Genomic DNA, 20,275 nt, shown 5'->3' with positions numbered 1-20,275 from the left:
GCCAGGTCTCACAGCTCGGAGACCTGGGTTCGATTCCTCGCTCGGGCATCTCTGTGTGGAGTTTGCATGTTCTCCCCATTCATGCGTGGGTTTTCTCCGGGTACTCCGGTTTCCTCCCACATTCCAAAAACATGCTAGGTTAATTAGCGACTCCAAATTGTCCATAGGTATGAATGTGAGTGTGAATGGTTGTTTGTCTACTATATATGCCCTGTGATTGGCTGGCCACCAGTCCAGGGTGTAAACCGCCTCTTGCACGAATGACAGCTGGGATAGGCTCCAGCACCCCCCGCGACCTTTGTGAGGAAAAGCGGTAGAAAATGAATGAATATTTATAGAGCCCTCTAGACATGAAATAACACCCCTATAGTTATCTTTCATTCATATTACTCATTATAGTTGACTCTGTTACTGTTGCTGTTTTGCCAGGTCTCACAGCTCGGAGACTCTGGTTCGATTCCCCGCTCGGGCATCTCTGTGTGGAGTTTGCATGTTCTGCATTTGAAAAAAATACCATGTGACCAGTGCAACATAGCAAAATTTAATTCATATATTCTATAGTCTGTGAATTCTTGAAATTGAACAGTATGTGCCGTAATTTAGACTGTTTGGTAACAAAATCACAACATTCCAGTATATGTATACATGCACATTTGTCACTTATTGAATCAATTTGTTCAAAACCTTTTTTTTTTGTCACATCTTTTTAATGGACCAAATTTAACAACAAAGGGAAGACATTAAATAGTCAGATATGCTAAGCACAATGGGGTTTGGCTGCAATAGGAAATATATTGTCCATGTAATGCTTATATATATATATCCAGGCACAAATAATAATAAAGAACTATACACTATTTGTAATTACTTACACTTATACACTCATGTGACGACATGTACAAGTCAAATAATAATGTGGCATCGTTTACTCCGGTTCATCTTGCTGCTCTGGCTCTTCGTTTGTCTCGAGCTCGTTAGCATCCAGTTCTGGATCCGGCGGCTGTTGGGGCAGCTGGATGAGACCTCCGTCCTGTGCCGTGTTATACGAGCCACAGCTGCTGCACTTCATCCCCAACACGTGGAAAAGTACCGTGCAGTGAGCTTGACAGTCGTTGCACATAATCTGGAACAAATAAAGACCAAAAAGTCATGAATTGGGAACAAAAGCTGTGGTGGGTTTCTTTTTTTAATGACATAACGAACGCCATGTAAAGCCATATTTGTTTCAACCAAATGTAATTATTGCTTGGGGTGTACATGAAATTATAAATTTACGTTAGTACAGTTTTAAAGAGGACCTATTGTGCTTTTTTTTTCCACTTTTGGCTCAGTTTTTTTCTAATACTGCCTCACTGTGACATCACTGTGAGCTGGATTTCCTTATGTGGGCGTGCCCATAAGCAGGCCATGGGTGAAGTGAATTAAAACACACTGTTTTGGAAATCCAATGAAACACAGCTGGAATAGGTGCAGATTCTGGAAGAGCTGGAAAAATTTCAGTGCTGGTTATTGCGTGTAGCTGCTCTATGAGTCCACAACTCAAAACAAAGGGACGTAAATTAACATAATAGGTTCCCTTTAGGCTGCATGGCGGGTGAGTGGTTAGCGCACAGCTAGGAGACCGGGGTTCAATTCCACCCTCGGCTATCTCTGGGTGGAGTTAGCATGTTCTTCCCGTGCATGCGTGGGTTTTCTCCGGGTACTCCGGTTTCCTCCCACATTCCAAAAACATGCTAGGTTAATCGGCGACTCCAAATTGTCCATAGGTATGAATGTGAGTGTGAATGGTTGTTTGTCTATATGTGCCCTGGGATTGGTTGGCGACCAGTCCGGGGTGTACCCCGCCTCTCACCCGAAGACAGCTGGGATAGGCTCCAGCACCCCCCGCGACCCTCGTGAGGAAAAAGCGGTAGAAAATGAATGAATGTTTTGGAAATCCATTGAAATACAGCTGGAATAGGTGCAGATTCTGGAAGAGCTAGAAAAATTTCAGTGCTGGTTATTGCGTGTAGCTGCTCTATGAGTCCACAACTCAAAACAAAGGGACGTAAATTAACATAATAGGTCCCCTTTTGGCTGTACGGTGGGCGAGTGGTTAGCGCACAGCTAGGAGACCGGGGTTCAATTCCACCCACGGCCATCTGTGTGGAGTTTGCATGTTCTCCTCATGCATGCGTGGGTTTTCTCCGGGTACTCCGGTTTCCTCCCACATTCCAAAAACATGCTAGGTTAATTAGCCACTCCAAATTGTCCATAGTTATGAATGTGAGTGTGAATGGTTGTTTGTCTATATGTGCCCTGTGATTGGCTGGCCACCAGTCCATCAGTTCATTCATTTTCTACCGCTTACCCTCATGAGGGTCGCAGGTGTGCTGGAGCCTATCCCAGCTGTCTTGGGGCGGAGGCAGGGTACAACCCTGGACTGGAGTGGACCAATCACAGCGCGGATTTAAGAAATTTCAGGAGATTTGTAGAGAATTTTAACGCCCCAAATTCAAATGATTGAATTTTAGACTTATTAAATACCATCTAGCTGTGATGTATGTACTTGTTGTTACAACTACTGTCCAGTAGATGGCATTGTAACCTCATGCAAACATACCCCAGCTGACTTGCTCATGCATTGTAACATATCTGTTCATAAGTAAAGTGAGATATTAAGGTGGACATTATCTTAAAAAAAAAAACAGTGCACGCTTACACGCCTGTAAGTCAATAACTTCATGCTCTGTTGTTAAATAATGTTTAAAAACATGAGATAAAATGTCAGTCCTATGTGGAACACTGGGATTCTTCTCTACTTATGAAATCGTACCTTGACTGTGGTATCCCGGTATTCGGTGGGCATCGGTGATTGGGCGATCTCTTTGTCTATCTGATCCCAGTGGTCCTCCATGTTCCATGCAGAGTGCATACAAAGAGGGCAGCGATATGCACTACGACAAAGTAGAAAGTGGCATATATTCATTAAAAACATCATCTGAATACCCCACTGATTGTTATTATAACCATAACAACAACACACAAAAAAAAAAAACATACCTAGTCCTGACCATGTCATCAAAACAGGTCCTGCAAGAAAATGAGAACAAATCCTACTTTGAATCTTTAAGTCATCTGTACTTAACATATAATGATAATAATATGCAATGAGCTAACCCAAACAGAACAGTTTGTACAACAAAAAGCACAAATTTATACTTATGGAGAAGATGACCGCATGGAAGAACGTGTGCTCCAATTCGAGACGTGTGGATATCCTGTGTAAACGACATATAGCACTCTGCACTCCTCTCCATACTATAACCATTTTAATATCTTTCATTACCTCCATGCACACTGGGCAGTTCTGCCTGGAAACATTCTCCACACACTGTAACAGAAAGCAATGAAGTTCCTCATTGACAAAAGTAAACGTCTGATTCGAAAGGTTTAAAAAGGAGATATAGACGACATAGAATCACCTTGTGGTTTCCCTGAAGGTCCTGCGCTAAACATAAATTGCACTTGCTACAGTGGAAATACTTCTCTCTTGGCCCGATCCTGCATGGATGAAAACAACTTCATTAATATAATCAAGAACTCAAATATGCATTATAGTTCATGTTGCATATGCAGGGCTCTACATTAAAAACAAAAATTTGAATCCTTAAGGTGAGAACTACTTGCCCCGAACTTGCCCCATGTAAAATGAAAAGACTGCCATAATGATATCGTCTAATTTTTGTGGCATCACATGAAAAATCTCAAATAAAGATGAAATGATTATCATTTCTTGTGGTTGTTTTCCTACATAGATCATAACGTTGCATGGAAATCCGGATTGTCAAGAGCAGGGGTCTTAAAAACTCAATTTACTTGGGGGCCACTGGAGCTCAGGTCTGGGTGAGACTGGGCTGCATCAGGTTTTCCCCCAAAAAAAACGCATTTATTAAAAACAATTTAAAAAAAACAAACTTCGCTTTGGTTCCAATTTTCTGATAAAGCTCTGATAAAACATTCCACTGTTCTCAAATATCTTACTTTTTATTTTTATACACAAAATAAGATGAAAAATAAATAAATCAAGAATAATGAAAATCAATCAATCAGTAATAAATAAATATAATAATAATAAAATGGCAAATAATAAAAACTTAAGAAACCACATATAGTTGGTGGGTATTATTTTTTCAGATTAAAATGAACAAAGCATTATTAGAGCCCTGTAGACATGACAAAACACGACTATAGTCACATTTATACTCTTTTTATTTACAACATATTGCGCAACTGCAGGGTCTTGAGACACATGCTAACTCGCAAACTAGAGAGCTAGCGACCTAAACGGTTGCCTTCAAGTTATTTCCTTTAAACTTAAATCGCCAAAAACTTACCACTTCCACACGGATAGGGAGGATCACTATTAACAGTTATTTAACCTTTAACATGAACATTAATCAAACGTAATAATTTTTTCTGGGTACATGATACCATACAGCATCCATATCAAACTTGCGCGGGCCGCACTAACATTAAACTTTCATATCAAGGCGGGGGCCTCAAACTAGTGTCCTGCGGGCCACATTTTTTGTCTCACTCTAATTTCTTCTTTTTGCATTTTGAAGCTTTACGTAGACCCTCCTTAAGATCCAACAGTGCATGAAAAATGTGAGTTCCGGCAATTTTTCAACGGTTCTTGATCAAATCAGGAGTGTAGAAGTTAAATGAAATATATTCTGTAAGTGCTCACCTACATATCCCACAGGGATGGCAGTGGTACTGCTTCCTATCCTTGTCAAACAAGTGGCAAATGTCACAGTAATACTCCCCAAACTGGACATGACACTGTCGGCAAGCCTGTTGTGCCTGGATGGGTGGCAGATAATATACAGTTGCAGATGCTAATAACTGTACTGTTTTTTTTTGTTTTTTTTACCAAGGTGGTGAAAGGTGTATTAAGATACCTGTTGTAATGTTTGACACTCCGAACACTGCACCTCTTCCACTTTAAACCGATCCATCTGATGACTCTCCTCTGCATCATGGCACAGCCGACACACATACAGTTTACCACAACAAGGTGCCTAAACACAACACAATACACAACCATTGTAAGTAGATTCGTAATAAAACTTTTATCACTGTGTTCTGTTAATAACTATTGACCAGGAAAATCTCACTATGTATTTTTTGAATGTTTGACTGAAAAGTGATTTAAATTCTGTTATAGAAATGCAGTTAAATCGGTAGAAAGCACTTTATATTTCCCTTACGTTACAAGCTATGCCATTTTTACATGTAGCTGAACCTAGGGGAACAAAATACGCTCAATCGAGAAGAGATAACTGTAGCAAATGGCGTGCATTCGCGTATGTTTATTTAATGTATGCAGACATAGAAATATATCGGAAAACTTGAAAAAGTGACACTTACTTTGAGTAAACAGTTTCGTGTGTAATGCTCACAACCTACACGTGCCGCCATGTTTTCCTACACATAAACACGATGTCTTTTTCTTCTTCGTTGGTTTAATGCTGAGTTGCAACCATGACTTCAAAGACGCACACCGCCACCTACTGTATCGGATGTGGTAACGTGGACGACGGTGTCAGACATAATCAGCATAATTTTAATACCGTCTTACTATTTCGTCTAAAGTGCTTTAGATTTATTGAGACTGTTTAAAAACGTGACGATAGTAAAGAAACCAAGCAAAAGTTGATGATGAAAAAATGCGAAAGCGTAAAGTGCGTGGGAGCGCTCGATTTGGTATCGTTTCATGTGAAATGATTGGAAGCGCTTGGTTTTAATTTCACTTCAGCGCGTAGGCTGACACCGCCTTTCCGCCATCTTCAACTTCCTATTGTTTGCATCAGACTGGAGCTGTCCGTGTTGTGTACGCGACACACAAACATTTTTTAGTACGCATTTGTAGCCCTGGTCTTCCTGTTTCGGTCGCTTAAAGTTCAGCACAAGGCATTTGTATGTCATTAATTTAAAGGGCTCTCTGGACGCGACCAATAAACCTTGATGATGATGATGGAGGACGAACAACCCAGAACCTTGTGAGTACAATGGCCCCGTCTATGTACTGGAATGGAACGGCGCGTCCGAAATGTCTCCACGTGTATTTTAAAACCAATAATTGTCCTTAAATTATAATTCCACGACGTTGACGTAGAAAACATCCCATATACAATCCAATGGGTGACGAAAAAGTTTGCTTCTTAAACCATAGAAAGGACTTGAATCAGGGGTTTAAACATGGAATAGCTAACATATGCTAGCTGCAATTAGCTGACGTGGTTAACGTTTTATTTTGGACAGCAGTTGCCACATATTCACACAAAGTGACTATATATTTTTAATTAATTTTAGTAAATAATTGACTTTAAAAACAATAAATGTTTATGACAAGTATTGTTTTAGTTTTAATTGCCGCTGCCAACTGTCTTAGCATGAGGCCCATTGACTCCGGCGAGTTAGCTCCAAGACAAGCCACGTCAACGCTCGTAGAGGCACCACAGAGCAACTCAAGTCAAAAGACAACCTCCTCCGTTATGGGGAGTCTTAAAACTATCCACCATGTCCTTAGGAGAAACTATAAATGTGGTTTCCATCACCTCGGCACGCATTTGTTATTGACTTGGCTTCCTTGTCTTTGTTTGCATGCTACAGTACTTCCTGTTTGACAAAGACTTCTCAATGTTTCACTTTTGCTTGCAGGTATGTGGGAAATCTGTCCAGAGATGTTACCGAGCCCCTCATTCTGCAGGTCTTCACACAGATAGGACCCTGCAAAAGCTGTAAAATGATTGTTGACGTGAGTGACAAATACTTTGTGCCTTTATTTAGTGGTGTCCTGCAGTTTAAGAATGTTTAAGCCAGTGGTTCTCAGCTGGTTTGGCTGCGGGACTTGCCATCACCCCATAATGACAAGGGGGACCCATATTACAGACATTTTCAACTCAAATTCCTCATATTATTTCATGAAAAGCCAGTGCACTTGCAGTTTGTAAAGCTTTTCTACTTTGCTCCTGCTAACGTTGGGCATATTCAGAATTCTAGGGGTTGGGTTAAATAATGAATTGAATATTTTTGTAGTCAAAGCATAGAAAACCTGTTTATCACACATTTTTTTTTACCACTATTAGAGCCCTGTAGACATGAAATAACACCCCTATAAGTCACCTTTACACTCCTATGTAAAGAAACTTGTGACTCTCTTCATATAATTTAATCAGAAAAGGTTTGTTTCTAGCCTTTTTGGATAGAACATTCAACGAATGTCAGCGAAAACACTTGATTTTGACCAGAAACCAAAGAAAATGAGCTTTTTCTGCAGAGAAGCAAATCCAAGCAGATGACTGCAGGTGACTGACATCCATATTTTTTTTGTTATTTTTTTTTTGAACTGTTGTTTATGTTTATGAAACAACAAACACACAAGATTTTGATTTCAAAATAATGACATTTATTCACAGATTTAGAACACAACACAAAATAATGTTTTTGTAGATGTTTGTATGTGTTTGAGCTATTTAAAGATGTGTGTGTGTGTGTGTACGTCATTACCTATATCAGAAAAAAGCCACCCTGTCGGTAGCAATGTCTGTTTTAAATGCTGAATTGAGCACCTTGAAACTTGGACAGACTATACCCCGCATGCATAAACAACTAAATTAGTCTGTTTTTCTCATATCCATTGTTGCTGACTTGTTCTCGGTTGAGTAATATCACTTTGAGCAAACATTTCCAACATTCCCCATTTCAAAATAGCAATGGCAAAAATGACAGTAGATTACTAACAAATGTCGTCGCCGCCATAGTTGTGTGCTTAATATCCGTCTTGTTTTCCGATTGACAGACGGCTGGAAACGATCCATACTGTTTTGTGGAGTTCTATGACCACAGGCATGCTGCCGCCTCATTGGCAGCGATGAATGGAAGGAAAATAATGGGTAAGGTAAGCTATCGTAACTACAGGGTGAGTGGGAATGGGTGAGCTTCGTGCTTGGGGGATTGACTGTTTTCAATCGTGGGCCCACACACACACACACACACACACACACACACAAAAACCCAATAGACTCATGGTATTGGATTTATACTTACATACAGTTGAAGTCAGTGCTTCTCAATTATTTTCTGCCATGCCACGCCAACCCCCCCAAAGGGACAGAAATACTTTGCGCACCCCTCGATTTTGAAATACAAGAGAAACTGATATTTATTCACTTATCTGTACTCTACAGACTGAAACTGAAACCATAACATGCAAACTTAGCATGCAGTGAAAATACTCCGGTAAAATGTCCTTGTGGAGATAACCACAGGATTGTTGTTAGTCAACATTCAGTCGTCCCCACCGGTCCTGTTAGTTTAAAGTAGAATTCACAATATGGTGTGGATCCACCATGTCTGCTCACTGGATAACTCTTGTTGTAAATGGTGTAAACGTACCCCACCTGGCCTTTGTCTGTCCCTCTCTGCAGGAAGTCAAAGTCAACTGGGCCACGACACCAACAAGCCAGAAAAAAGACACAAGTAGTAAGTACAACAGTTGGGGGATAGCGGGTGCATATTATGGTGTACTGCCACCTATACACCAGTTCCCTCTGGGAATCATTTTTGATGATTTTGAAGGATTTTTCAAGGCACACAGAATATTGTGTGATATAGACATGGTACAGTAAAGTCTCGTTATATCGATATTCTCGGGAGTCGGAAAAAATACCGATATAACCGGACTATCCATATATCCGATCATGCGCCGAACTGCATTAAAAGTGGGCGGATCTTTGATATGGCATGTCATTTTCTCCTTGAGTTCATGGATTGCGTATCTAGCATGCTTTTGTACTACAATAAATTTTGTACTACAGTAAATAAAAATAAACTTACGCTGTAGTGATTACCGGTTACCGGGACATAATTCACCCCGGAACTATCGATAGGGAAGGTGTTGCCACCCGGAGGGGTAGGCGCGAGGGACGGGTGTTTTCCGCTGTGTGTGCTGCACTCTGGTGGTGGAAGTGTGAAAAATAAAGTTGACTGGAAGCAGCCGTTCGCCGTGTTCTTTTTTGGTATTGAAATCCTTAAGCAAAGATTGATTTAAGCTGCTTTTGTATCGATATAAGCAGACCAAATTGGCTGGCGGGAGATGAAAAGGGCATCCTAGTAACCGGATTATCATAATAACCGTGTATCGTACTAACGGAGCTAATTATATCATAAAAGACTAGAAATTTGCCGGGAAATGAAAATAGTATCGTAGTAATTCGTTTTAACCGATATCGATATAACGAGACTTTACTGTATATACCAAAAGAAAGATTTCACTCCCATCTTTAATAAAAATTTTTTTACCGTTGTCCATTCTTAGTAATCAGCAGTAGAACATAGTTAAGTTTCAGCAGAATGTCAGTTCTCAACAAAAAGCCCGGAAAAAAGGTTTTTGTGTACAATTTTTTTTTACAATTTTCACACTTGCAACCGAACTGTGCTTGTGCACTCGTGTGCATGCGCTTCAATGCTAACCACCTCTTGCGGCCAGTGCTCTTATAAAATACACTTCTGCCACCTTGTAGCCATTTGTTTGGCTTAACAAGGCACCAAACGTGCTCTCTCCTATAGTAGAGTTTCATCATCACCTCTGTACCTCTCACGCAAAAAATAAGATAAATACGTCTTTGGGAGTGAGCAGTCAGGTTAAAAAACAAAAAAACGTCGGTTTTTATCTCCTGTTTTTTGCAAGAATATGTATAATTGGCCTTTTCCCCCACCTTTTAAAGATCACTTTCATGTCTTCGTTGGAGACCTCAGCCCAGAAATAACTACAGAAGATGTCAAAGCTGCCTTTGGGCCTTTTGGCAGGATATCGTGAGTAATATTTATTAAGATTAATAATACATTAAATTGCTGAACATGGATGAAAATAGTAGGTAGCTGCTGTCATTATTTATGTTTGAGAATTCATGTTTTGTCCACAGGGATGCACGTGTGGTTAAAGATATGGCTACAGGGAAATCAAAAGGCTATGGCTTTGTGTCTTTTTTCAACAAATGGGTGAGTAGTGATTACGGATGACTTTCCAAGTTGTTGCCCTTGCCGCTTGATATTAATACTATTTGACAAGACAATAATACTACTTAAACTACTTACTTTAAATTGCTACATTTTGGGGCGGCACAGACTTCTGTTATTTGGGGTTAAATCTGTTTTGAATCATGTAAAATGTTTCCATAAATCTTGTGCCAAAGTACATTTTTGTTGTCCACCTCCCACATTAACATAATTTGTGTTTAGCACTTCAGGTATTAAGAGATACTAGCAAGTTTTAATTTTTTTTTACTGTTTTCTATTCCAGGAAGCGGAGAACGCCATTCAGCAGATGGGTGGCCAGTGGCTAGGAGGGAGACAGATCCGAACTAACTGGGCCACGAGAAAGCCCCCTGCGCCAAAAACCACTTATGAAAGTGTGTGGTCATAAATGATGCAAGATTTACTTGCTCACGTTGTAATATGATATATTTAAAATCTAACAAGTATTGTCTGTTCTCCCCCCTGGTAGGTAACTCCAAGCATCTGTCTTTTGATGAAGTAGTCAACCAGTCCAGCCCCAGTAATTGCACTGTGTACTGTGGCGGTGTAAGCACAGGACTGACGGGTGAGAATGCACTTGCACAACTTTGTCCCCGCAGTGGTATGCAGTTTTGCGTAAATTAGTCAGTAACAGCGATATATCGTGGTTCGATTAACGACCAACGACTCGATTAATTCTGACACAAAACATTGAGCCATTACCTTTACATAGCATCACTTTAACACTGCTCAAAGTAAGCAGCGGCATGTCTGACATAATGGAGTGACAAAAAGTTCTCCTCGGTTTTCATGCGGAAGTGGTTAGTTTTTGGCTCAAGTCGAGAAGAATCTGTACATGCAGTACTGCAGCTTTGAGGTAATATACACACTTTTTTTTTCCCTGCCATGAGGGCTTCTTAAACTCTCTGGAGTCCAACGTCTTCTAGGTCCCTTGCAAATAGAGGAATTAATGACGCTAGGGGTGATGCCTGCTATAGCGTGGCGTCATGCGGGACCAAATAATACCACAAATACATCTAAAAGATTGCCACTGCCAATTGCGGAATAATGCGGAGCCAAAAGTCGTACCAGTGTCAAGTTGTCATTAGTCCATCCATTCATCCATCCATTTTCCTCCGCTTATCCGGGTCCGGGTCGCGGGGGCAGCAGTCTTAATAGGGAAGTCCAGACTTCCCGGTCCTCGACCACCTCCTCCAGCTCCACCGGGAGGACACCAAGGTATTCCCAGGCCAGCTGTGAGACATAATCCCTCCAGCGTGTCCTAGGTCTGCCCCGGGGCCTTTTCCCGGCTGGGGAACGCGTCCGGGGTGTCATTAGTCTTGCATGACTATTGTATGTACTGTATTTTACTTTTGGGGGGGGTATACGGTCATGTTTGTTACAATATTTAGATATTTTTAGATAATCACATCCTTTTTTCCCTTTCTTTCTTCTCCAGAACAACTAATGAGACAGACCTTCTCTCCTTTCGGGCAAATTTTGGAAGTCAGAGTTTTCCCCGATAAAGGTTATTCGTTTGTAAGGTAAATAGAGATTGCTGAATGCATGCATTTCATAAGTAATATTCCTAATATTTTTTCCTCTACTTGTGAGATAAATAAAAAAAAATCTATTTTAAGCCCAGTTGAATGTTGAAACACCAAAATGACAGCACATCACTGCCACACAAAGATTCAGTAAAACTCTGCATCTATATTTAAGGTAGATTAGTGGCAGAGCTTTTTACATTATACTTTATTATATGTATTTTTCTTATCTCGTCTAGGTTTAGCTCTCATGAGTCAGCAGCCCATGCCATTGTGTCTGTGAATGGAACCGCATTAGAGGGCAACATGGTCAAGTGCTATTGGGGTAAAGAGAACCCAGACATGATGAATCCAGTGCAGCAGATGCCGGTGCCTCAGGTAAATACCTTTTTTTTTTTTTTTTTTTTTTTCATAAAAATATGCGGTTTTAAAAATAATACCCTGCTACATGTGGAGAAGGACTAAGACGGTGAGATGGCATTTTTGAACTTCAAGCTGGAACTCTTAATACTGCGGCACTTAGGCCAATAAGGAACTTATCGGAGACACTCACATGTAGGAGACACTCTCATCTCGTTTCATATTTACATACTGTAGAAATTTTGTATCTACATACTGTTGATTTTGTTAATATTTGGGTTGTTTATATTGTTTATTTTTCAATATTGTGTATTTTGTACTGCTTAACTGACTCTGTACTCTTGCTGCTGTGCAATACAAATTTCCCCACTGAGGGACGAATAAAGGCATATTTTAATCTTAATCCTAGGAGATTGTAAGAGGGGACTTTATCTCGGGGCGGTCCGTGAGTCAAAAAGTTTGCCCACCCTTGCTATATCTAATAATAATAATAATACATTTTATTTGTATAGCGCTTTTCAAAATACGCAAAGACACTTTACAGAAGAGTGAAGTTGAATAAAGCAAGTAAACAGAATAGAAGACACACCAAAATACAACATTCATTGGTTAATACACAGTTAAAACATGAGTAAAAGCGGGGCAGGGCAGAAGGTCCCATGTTGCAGAAGGTTCCATAAACATGGAGAACCTGTCGGTTGCTTAGTTTTCATGCTTCATTTTTCAGGATTGTCATGTTCTTGTTTCCTAAAGTAGGAAATGAAACCAATCAAGAAAAAATACAGTACTCATTTAATATTCTCCTTATGGGTGGAAATGCCTCGGGGCTACCTAAACCTGACAGTTTTTTTTTTTTAAAAAACACGTACTATCTTGGTTTGAATAATGACTGCTCTTGCTTTTCTCTATTAGCTAAGCTATCACGGCACAATGTGCTGCCTCTGGCCATGCTAATACGACATCCGTATTTGCCCTACAGCAGAACAAGATGAGCTTCCCTGCAGCCCAGCCCTACAACCAGTGGGGTCAGTGGTACAGTAATGGGCCTCAGATCAGCCAGTATGTCCCAAACGGGTGGCAGGTTCCCACCTATGGCGTCTATGGTCAGGCCTGGAACCAGCAGGGCTTCAAGTAAGTAGTACGCCATTCAAAAGCCCCCCCCCCCTCCTACTTCTACTCCAGTACCACCAAGATTGAGGCTTCACAAGTCAATTCTGGCCACAGGAAGCGAGCCGTGACACATTTTCTTTCTTTTTCTCTCAACTCCACATCCACCCACTTTTCCAATCAGCTCCTCACCTTCATCTTGACAGGGTGGAGGAACTTTGATTTCTTTTTTTTTTTTTTGGTTTGAGCCCATTTCTGTGTCATCCCCGAGCATTTCACCTCTGGATCAGGTGTTTGTTCCAGCATTGCAATTCTGTTTGTCTCATTTGAGTTGTAAGTTCAGTTTTTAAAACATTTTGACTTGTTTAAAATTGGGTTTCATTCACTGTCCACCACCCCCCAAGGCTGGTTAACAACTGCAATGAAGGTTTATGGTCTTTAAGAAGTTACGTTTATTTACAATGCTCAGTGTCACGGGAACACTTCATCACACATACGAACCTATTGAACGCAATATTCCGCTGTCCACAGATACTGTATGAAGCATAATCAAGATAATCTAACCCGAAAGCTGATTTTGCATATCTGCCGATAACATTACAAGTTTGATACCAGAGCTACATTACAGCAAACGTCGCCAGAAGAATAGCATCGAACATAGCTGTCTCCACATGTGCAGTGCCACATGTTTTCTCCGGGTACTCCGGTTTCCTCCCACGTTCCAAAAACACGCTAGGTTAATTGGCGACTCCAAATTGTCCATAGGTATGAATGTGAGTGTGAATGGTTGTTTGTCTATATGTGCCCTGTGATTGGCTGGCCACCAGTCCAGGGTGTACCCCACCTCGAAGACAGCTGGGATAGGCTCCAGCACCCCCGTGACCCTCGTGGGGAAAAGCGGTAGAAAGTGAATGTTTATAGAGCCCTCTAGACATGAAATAACACCCCTATAGTCATCTTTCCATTCATATTACCCATTATAGTTGACTCTGTTGCTGTTGCCGTTTTGCCAAGTCTCACAGCTCGGAGTGTGATTGGCTGGCCACCAGTCCAGGTAAAAACATGCTAGGTTAATTGTCAACTCCAAATTGTCCATAGGTATGAATGAGAGTGTGAATGGTTGTTTGCATATATGTGCCCTGTGATTGGCTGGCCACCAGTCCAGGTAAAAAACATGCTAGGTTAATTGTCAACTCCAAATTGTCCATAGGTATGAATGAGAGTGTGAATGGTTGTTTGCATATATGTGCCCTGTGATTGGCTGGCCACCAGTCCAGGTAAAAACATGCTAGGTTAATTGTCAACTCCAAATTGTCCATAGGTATGAATGAGAGTGTGAATGGTTGTTTGTTCTATATGTGCCCTGTGATTGGCTGGCGACCAGTACAGGGTGTACCCCGCCTCTCGCCCTGAAGACAGCTGGGATAGGCTCCAGCATACCCACGACCTTTGTGATTATAAGCGGTAGAAAATGGATGAATTAATATATATACTGAGAAATAGTTAAATTTTGTACCTACTGCTATCCAGTGAAAAAAAATATGAATAAAATATACATGAAATTAAAGTAATCCTAATTTTCAAACCAATTCAATGATATTGGGTAATATCCCACGGTACTCCTGAAGATCTCTGCCAGTTGTGTGGCTGTGTCAAGTATCAGGCAGAGCACCTTTTTTGTATGCGTGTGTAGCAAAGCGAGTACGTGTGGAGATGGCTACGTTTGCTGATACTTTTTTTTTTTTTTTTTTTTTTTTTTTGGCTGCACGGATATTCTTGTCGCCATGTTTTGCTGACAACACGAAAGCACCTAACAATTGATCAACAGTGCCTTGCTATTGCTTAGCTTCAAACAGGACGTTCTCGGAGAGGTAAGTGTATCATCAGCTTGGGTATACAAGAGTCTGGCCTTCCTGTCACATGATACATTTCGGTCTTGTGACTCGTCCCGCTTGTACAGCACACAATTTCGCATTTTCAGTTGTAAAAAAATTAGAGAAAATTGACTTGGATTTTGGTGCCACACACATGAATATCCTTAGCGTCCCATTGTGATGATTAAGTGTTCCCTTTTTTTTTTTTAATTTAAAATTCGAGATGTGCTTTTATGTCCCTCATGTCATTGATACACTACCTGGAAATGTTTAATTTGTACATGAATGTCAAAGATGTTTTTTTTTTTTTTAATTCTATTCAGATTACAGCCAATGTACATTGACATTTTGTGCAGCCCCTTTAAAATAAACCAAGCGTTTGTTGTACACAGTCTAAGTTGTTGGTGACTGTGATATCCCCTAACCTTTGGGACGGGTAGTACACACAAATATACTATTTGCTTGTTGAGCTTACCCTTGTCTGATCCATGTCTGCTATTCCGCCATGTTTTTAACCTACATCACAATTTGTTTTACCTTTTTTTTTTTATTCTCTTTGCTATATTTTCTGCCTTCCATACGCTAATACCAGGGGTGGGCAAACTACGGCCCGGGGGCCACATCCGGCCCGCCAAGTGTTTGAATACGGCCCGCCCAATCTTTCCAAAGTATTTCATTTAAACTCAACATACAACCTGGCATCATGGCCTGAGCCAACCTTTTGATGGTTTTATCAATTTCGTTTTTTGACATGGTCTGTTGTTTACAAAGTGCTCCTGAAAAAAGGGACACAAGCACATAATAATAATAATAATAATAATTATTAGATTATTATAATTATTATTAGAACTATTATGATTATTATAATTATTATATTAATGCTAATTATTATATTAATTATATATGTTATATTTGCATATTTTACATAATAATAATATAATAATTATATTTAATGTTATTGTTATTATAATATTTTATTATTTTAAAAATATTTAAATATAAATATAAAATAATAAATAATAATAGCAGATTGCATGACAATTTTACAGATACAATAATACCAGGTGGACTGTTACGTGTAAAATATATAGTCTGCCCCCCCCCCCCCGTAAATTTTGTCATATCAATGCGGCCCGCGAGTCAAAAAGTTTGCCCACCCCTGCGCTAATACCCATTTTTGTCCTCTTAAGATTCTAGTGGCGCTAAAGCAGGTTCCAAAATATTCCAAAAATAATGCACAAAAAAAATATGTACTGTAATGTTGCTAGGAGTGCTTCTTGGACCCAGCATGCTTTGCGGCACTTAACTAAAATAGGCTAAAGTTACACGTTTAGATTTAACATAGTTGTTTATTATCCTCCATAATAGTAGTAGTAGTAGTAGTAGTAAGCAACTGTGTGTGAGTTTATTTACTTGTTATGTGTTTGTCATTTTTGTGTTTACATAAAATATTGTAAGATTGTAGTTCTATCTAGTGACCCCACCCAATTCATTTCACTGTGTGACAACATCCCTGCTTATTCAGCGTTAGCTCCTGTTTCCCCCAACCACCCTTGTGGGACACTAAACGTTCATGTTTGCCCCCCCCCCCACGCTCTAAAGTGTATTCTCCCCCTTGCTGCCCCTTTTCTCCTCACCTCTTCTAACCTGCTGGCATTTTTGTCTCTCTTGTCTTTGTCTCTCTTTTACCCTTCTTTTCACAGTCAGTTACCAGCCAATGCTGGGTGGACTGGCATGAGCGCCATCAGTAACGGTGGGGTTATGGAGCCCACACAGGGATTGAATGGGAGTATGTTGGCCAACCAGCCTGGTATGGGAGCGGCAGGATACCCCACACACTGATAAATGGGACGGAGATTTTTTTTTTTAAATCAACCATCAGCCTTTTTGGGGGGGGGGCTTTAAGATGCTCTTCAGGGCTGTGTAAAAAACATCTCCCCTTTTTTGGCAGGACTAAGACTATTACTGGGGAGTGGATCTGAATGAGAAGGTTGCTTCGGAGATGTAAATGGGTTTTAATTTGGGGGGGGGTGATGCAAGACTGGGAGGATTTTAACCCATGCAGGGATTTCTACCCTCTGTGGTAGCCAAGACTGGCTGATCCAGGGCTTGTACTGTTTTTAAGTTAAAACTATATGGCAATAGAGACCCCCCCTTGGTGTATGGAGGTGTTTTTTTCCCCCACACATGAGTTCTTTAAGGAATGGACATCAGGTTCATTTATAAAATAAAATAAAATAAATAAAAATGAAACCTATTGCAGGGATTGTTGCCATTTCCACTTCTCTGTACAGGCAGAAAAATATTGCACAGTTTATCCCCGTTCCATTTTTTTTTTTTTTTTTGGGACAGCCTCAAAACTTTAAGCCACATGTAAATAAGTCTTGTAAGGTTAAAAATGCTACTGTTCATTTTGCTTTGAATTCCCCATAACGTGGTAGCAGAGGAGTGGCACTGCCAAATGTCACACATGATTCTTCCATTGCAGGGACAACGATAGCATTGCCATGCAGTGCATACTTAAAATGTTTTAACACAATCTTGATGTAAAGAAACACATTTGACACTTATTTTTTTTATATGTATGAAAATGCCAGTATTTTATATCAGAAGCGGATCAGTCAACCTTTACCTTCTCTGTTTGCTATTGAGACAGGAGGCCTACATTGCTGTTGCCTTATAGAGCCAGTTTCTTTTACCTGATGATAATATACATTTTTTTTGAATTAGGCAGTGCCTACAGTTGTTTTTTGAACCCTTTTTGTTTAGAAAGTTAGCCCAGAGAACTGATGACTGTGCTACTGTATTGTGTTTTCTTGCTTTTGTCCTATTAAAATGCTAATGCACACAAATTACAAGTGTTTTTATTTATTCTTTAAATAATAAATGATTTATTTATTATATCTAAATGTTATAGTTTGTCAGCTGCATGAAAACAATATTTCTCTGTATGATTTGTCAATTAATCACTATAGTAATCCCTCATTTATCACGGTTAATTGGTTCCAGACTCAACCGTGATCAGTGAATTCCGCAAAGTATAATTCCTTATTTATGAATGAATTATTTTTTTTGTAGTGCATAGAAAACCAGTTTGACCATCTAGACATCCAAAATATAGATCTCACTATTTCCTAGCTGTGAGGCCTGCGCGCTAACCACTCGACCGTCTTGCAGCACTTATTTAATAATATAAAATAAAAAATATCAAGAATTAAATACAAACGTGATCAACAGTAAAATACGGTGGTGGTAGTGCGATGGTCTGGGGCTGTTTTGCTGCTTTAAGAACTGGAACACTTGCTGTGACTGTACAGTATAAATAACACCTTAATTTTTCCAGTTATTTATTGCAAATTAAGTCATTTAAGTTGAAATAGTACAAAGATGGCGGCACGGTGGTCTAGTAGTTAGCGCGCAGACCTCACAGCTTAATGATCGGGGTTCAATTCCACCCTCGGCCATCTCTGTGTGGCGTTTGCCTGTTCTCCCTGTGCATGCGTGTTTTTTCTCCGGGTACTCCGGTTTCCTCCCACCATTCCAAAAACATGCTAGGTTAATTAGCGACTCCAAATTGTCCATAGGTATGAATGTGAGTGTGAATGGTTGTTTGTCTATATGTGCCCTGTGATTGGCTGGCCGCCATTCCAGGGTGTACCCCGCTTCTCACCCAAAGACAGCTGGGATAGGCACCCCTGCAAGAAAACAGATGGACTGTGAGGGAGCTGCCAATCATCCCTCACTGATCAGGTGTATGCCCCACCTACACAGTCAGGTTTCTATTTGTGTATATAGTTGGCTTTTGTTATTTACATATCATCTGGTTAGTACTTTAATTATATTTGGTTGCCATTTAAGTTGTTTAATTGCCACTTAGTTAGTTAGTTTTTCATTTATATGTCATTGCTTTTGTTCCTAATGCGCCCATGTGACTGCAGGCCAGAGGCTCCTCGCCTTGATTGGACTCTCCCAAGTGTCAACTGGAGGAGAGGGGGGGATTAACTGGGTGGTAGTTCGGTAATCTAAGTTGTTATGTTTAATCGAGTGCTTAAATGTATACAGGAAGTGAAACTTTCATTGTGGGACTCTTGAAAGACTTTTGTAATATAAAAGAAGGGTGTTATAAATGTAAATAGGGTACCTTTTAGACGTATTGCCTCACCCTCTCATTGGGAACTATGGTTGGCCCTTCACGGATAAAAAGGGCTGCTATGGCTATCTCGGGCTAGCAAGAGACCATTTTTTCCAACCTAAAATCTTACATGGACCAAAACTATTATCCTATCTAAACACTTGACACCCTGAACAAGAAAAACATTCTGTCTTATTTATGTCTGCTATATTTTAGCTGGCAAACCAGCAGCTAATCACAAAATTAAACAGTAGTTAACAAATGTAATGATGTAATGTCAATAACCATTTCAATGTAATGACGCTCTTTGGGCAGCAGATGGCGCCCTCAGTCAATGTTTCTATGAGTCTGTACAAGTCAGTGGTTGCATTATTATAACCATTATAACATCATGGAGCTTGTCATCTGCATCTGTTTTTTTTTTCATGTGGCAAATAATTGTTGAACTATTTAAATCAATCTGTGGTGCAAAAATGGCCGAAAAAGGTCTGACAGACTGATAAATGGTTTGTCTGCTGTAGTTTCTTAGCCAGAACTGGATCGGCCCAGGCTTCACTGCGTCTGCCATAGTATGAGCGATGAGCAGATTATACCTGAAATCACTTCAAGGGTTTGGGCTCCTTCTTTGTCTGTCCACATTCATTTCTTATATCTGTTTTTTTTTTTTTTTTTTACCATAAATAAATACTACTAACACTACAGCACATATTTCAAGTCAAGAGCCCATGAATATACTGCAGTCAAAATGTAAATAGTATTAATAATAATTTATTGTATTGTATTTACTTTCATTCAAATCCTTTAAAAAAAACTAATATATAAAACAAAATACAAAACAAAAACACAGATGAAAAATATCAACCTCATCATGCTACGATGAATCCTAATTACCAGTACAGTAATCCCTCGTTTATCACAGTTGATTGATTCCAGACCTGATTGCGATTAATGAATTTCCACAAAGTAGGATTCAATATAAATAAATTGGGTATCTTTCATAGTTAAAGCATGGAGACCCTGTTTATAACGTTCTAAATATGATTTTTAACATTATTAGAGCCCTCCTGACAAGGAAATGACGTCAAGACAAGACAAGACAATCAAGTCAAGTCAATAAAGTCAAGTCAATAAAGTCAAGTCAAGTCAAATCATGTCCGTAATCTATGCTGGCAACTTGGTGTGACTGGCAA

General features: G+C 39.9%; 2 protein-coding genes across 2 annotated transcripts; one reads left to right on the top strand and one right to left on the bottom strand.

Annotated features, from left to right (window-relative positions):
• Window positions 1-565: 565 nt before the first annotated feature.
• On the bottom strand, window positions 566-5,560 carry rchy1 (ring finger and CHY zinc finger domain containing 1). Its single transcript, XM_058071656.2, has 9 exons — window positions 5,416-5,560; window positions 4,947-5,066; window positions 4,733-4,848; window positions 3,465-3,543; window positions 3,329-3,373; window positions 3,202-3,260; window positions 3,043-3,072; window positions 2,816-2,936; window positions 566-1,123 (listed from the first exon to the last, which is right to left on the bottom strand). Exons 1-9 carry the CDS (start codon window positions 5,464-5,466, stop codon window positions 926-928), a joined length of 819 nt encoding a protein of 272 aa, XP_057927639.2. The 5' UTR covers window positions 5,467-5,560; the 3' UTR covers window positions 566-925.
• A 241-nt stretch (window positions 5,561-5,801) lies between these two features.
• Window positions 5,802-17,682, top strand: LOC131128623 (cytotoxic granule associated RNA binding protein TIA1-like). Its single transcript, XM_058071647.2, has 12 exons — window positions 5,802-6,047; window positions 6,709-6,805; window positions 7,850-7,948; window positions 8,478-8,532; window positions 9,777-9,864; window positions 9,975-10,050; window positions 10,352-10,460; window positions 10,556-10,651; window positions 11,525-11,609; window positions 11,852-11,990; window positions 12,952-13,103; window positions 16,657-17,682. Exons 1-12 carry the CDS (start codon window positions 6,013-6,015, stop codon window positions 16,793-16,795), a joined length of 1,170 nt encoding a protein of 389 aa, XP_057927630.2. The 5' UTR covers window positions 5,802-6,012; the 3' UTR covers window positions 16,796-17,682.
• The last annotated feature ends 2,593 nt before the right edge of the window (window positions 17,683-20,275 follow it).

Source organism: Doryrhamphus excisus, linkage group LG3 (assembly GCF_037039965.1).
Source record: "Doryrhamphus excisus strain RoL-2023G ecotype Guam linkage group LG3, RoL_Dexc_Guam_v1.1, whole genome shotgun sequence".
In the NCBI taxonomy this organism is placed as follows: Eukaryota; Metazoa; Chordata; class Actinopteri; order Syngnathiformes; family Syngnathidae; genus Doryrhamphus; species Doryrhamphus excisus.
The sequence above is the reverse complement of the archived record's forward strand: the minus strand, read 5'-3'. Positions and strand labels throughout refer to the sequence as shown.

Excerpts from the sequence above, each read along its gene's own strand:
- rchy1 (XM_058071656.2), bottom strand. The coding sequence starts at position 5,466 with ATGGCGGCACGTGTAGGTTGTGAGCATTACACACGAAACTGTTTACTC. Across the intron at positions 5,067-5,415 it reads CACGAAACTGTTTACTCAAA|GCACCTTGTTGTGGTAAACT; the intron begins GTAAGTGTCACT and ends TGTTGTGTTTAG. Across the intron at positions 1,124-2,815 it reads ACCGGGATACCACAGTCAAG|ATTATGTGCAACGACTGTCA; the intron begins GTACGATTTCAT and ends TATTTGTTCCAG.
- LOC131128623 (XM_058071647.2), top strand. The coding sequence starts at position 6,013 with ATGATGATGATGGAGGACGAACAACCCAGAACCTT. Across the intron at positions 11,991-12,951 it reads AGCAGATGCCGGTGCCTCAG|CAGAACAAGATGAGCTTCCC; the intron begins GTAAATACCTTT and ends TTTGCCCTACAG. Across the intron at positions 13,104-16,656 it reads TGGAACCAGCAGGGCTTCAA|TCAGTTACCAGCCAATGCTG; the intron begins GTAAGTAGTACG and ends TTCTTTTCACAG.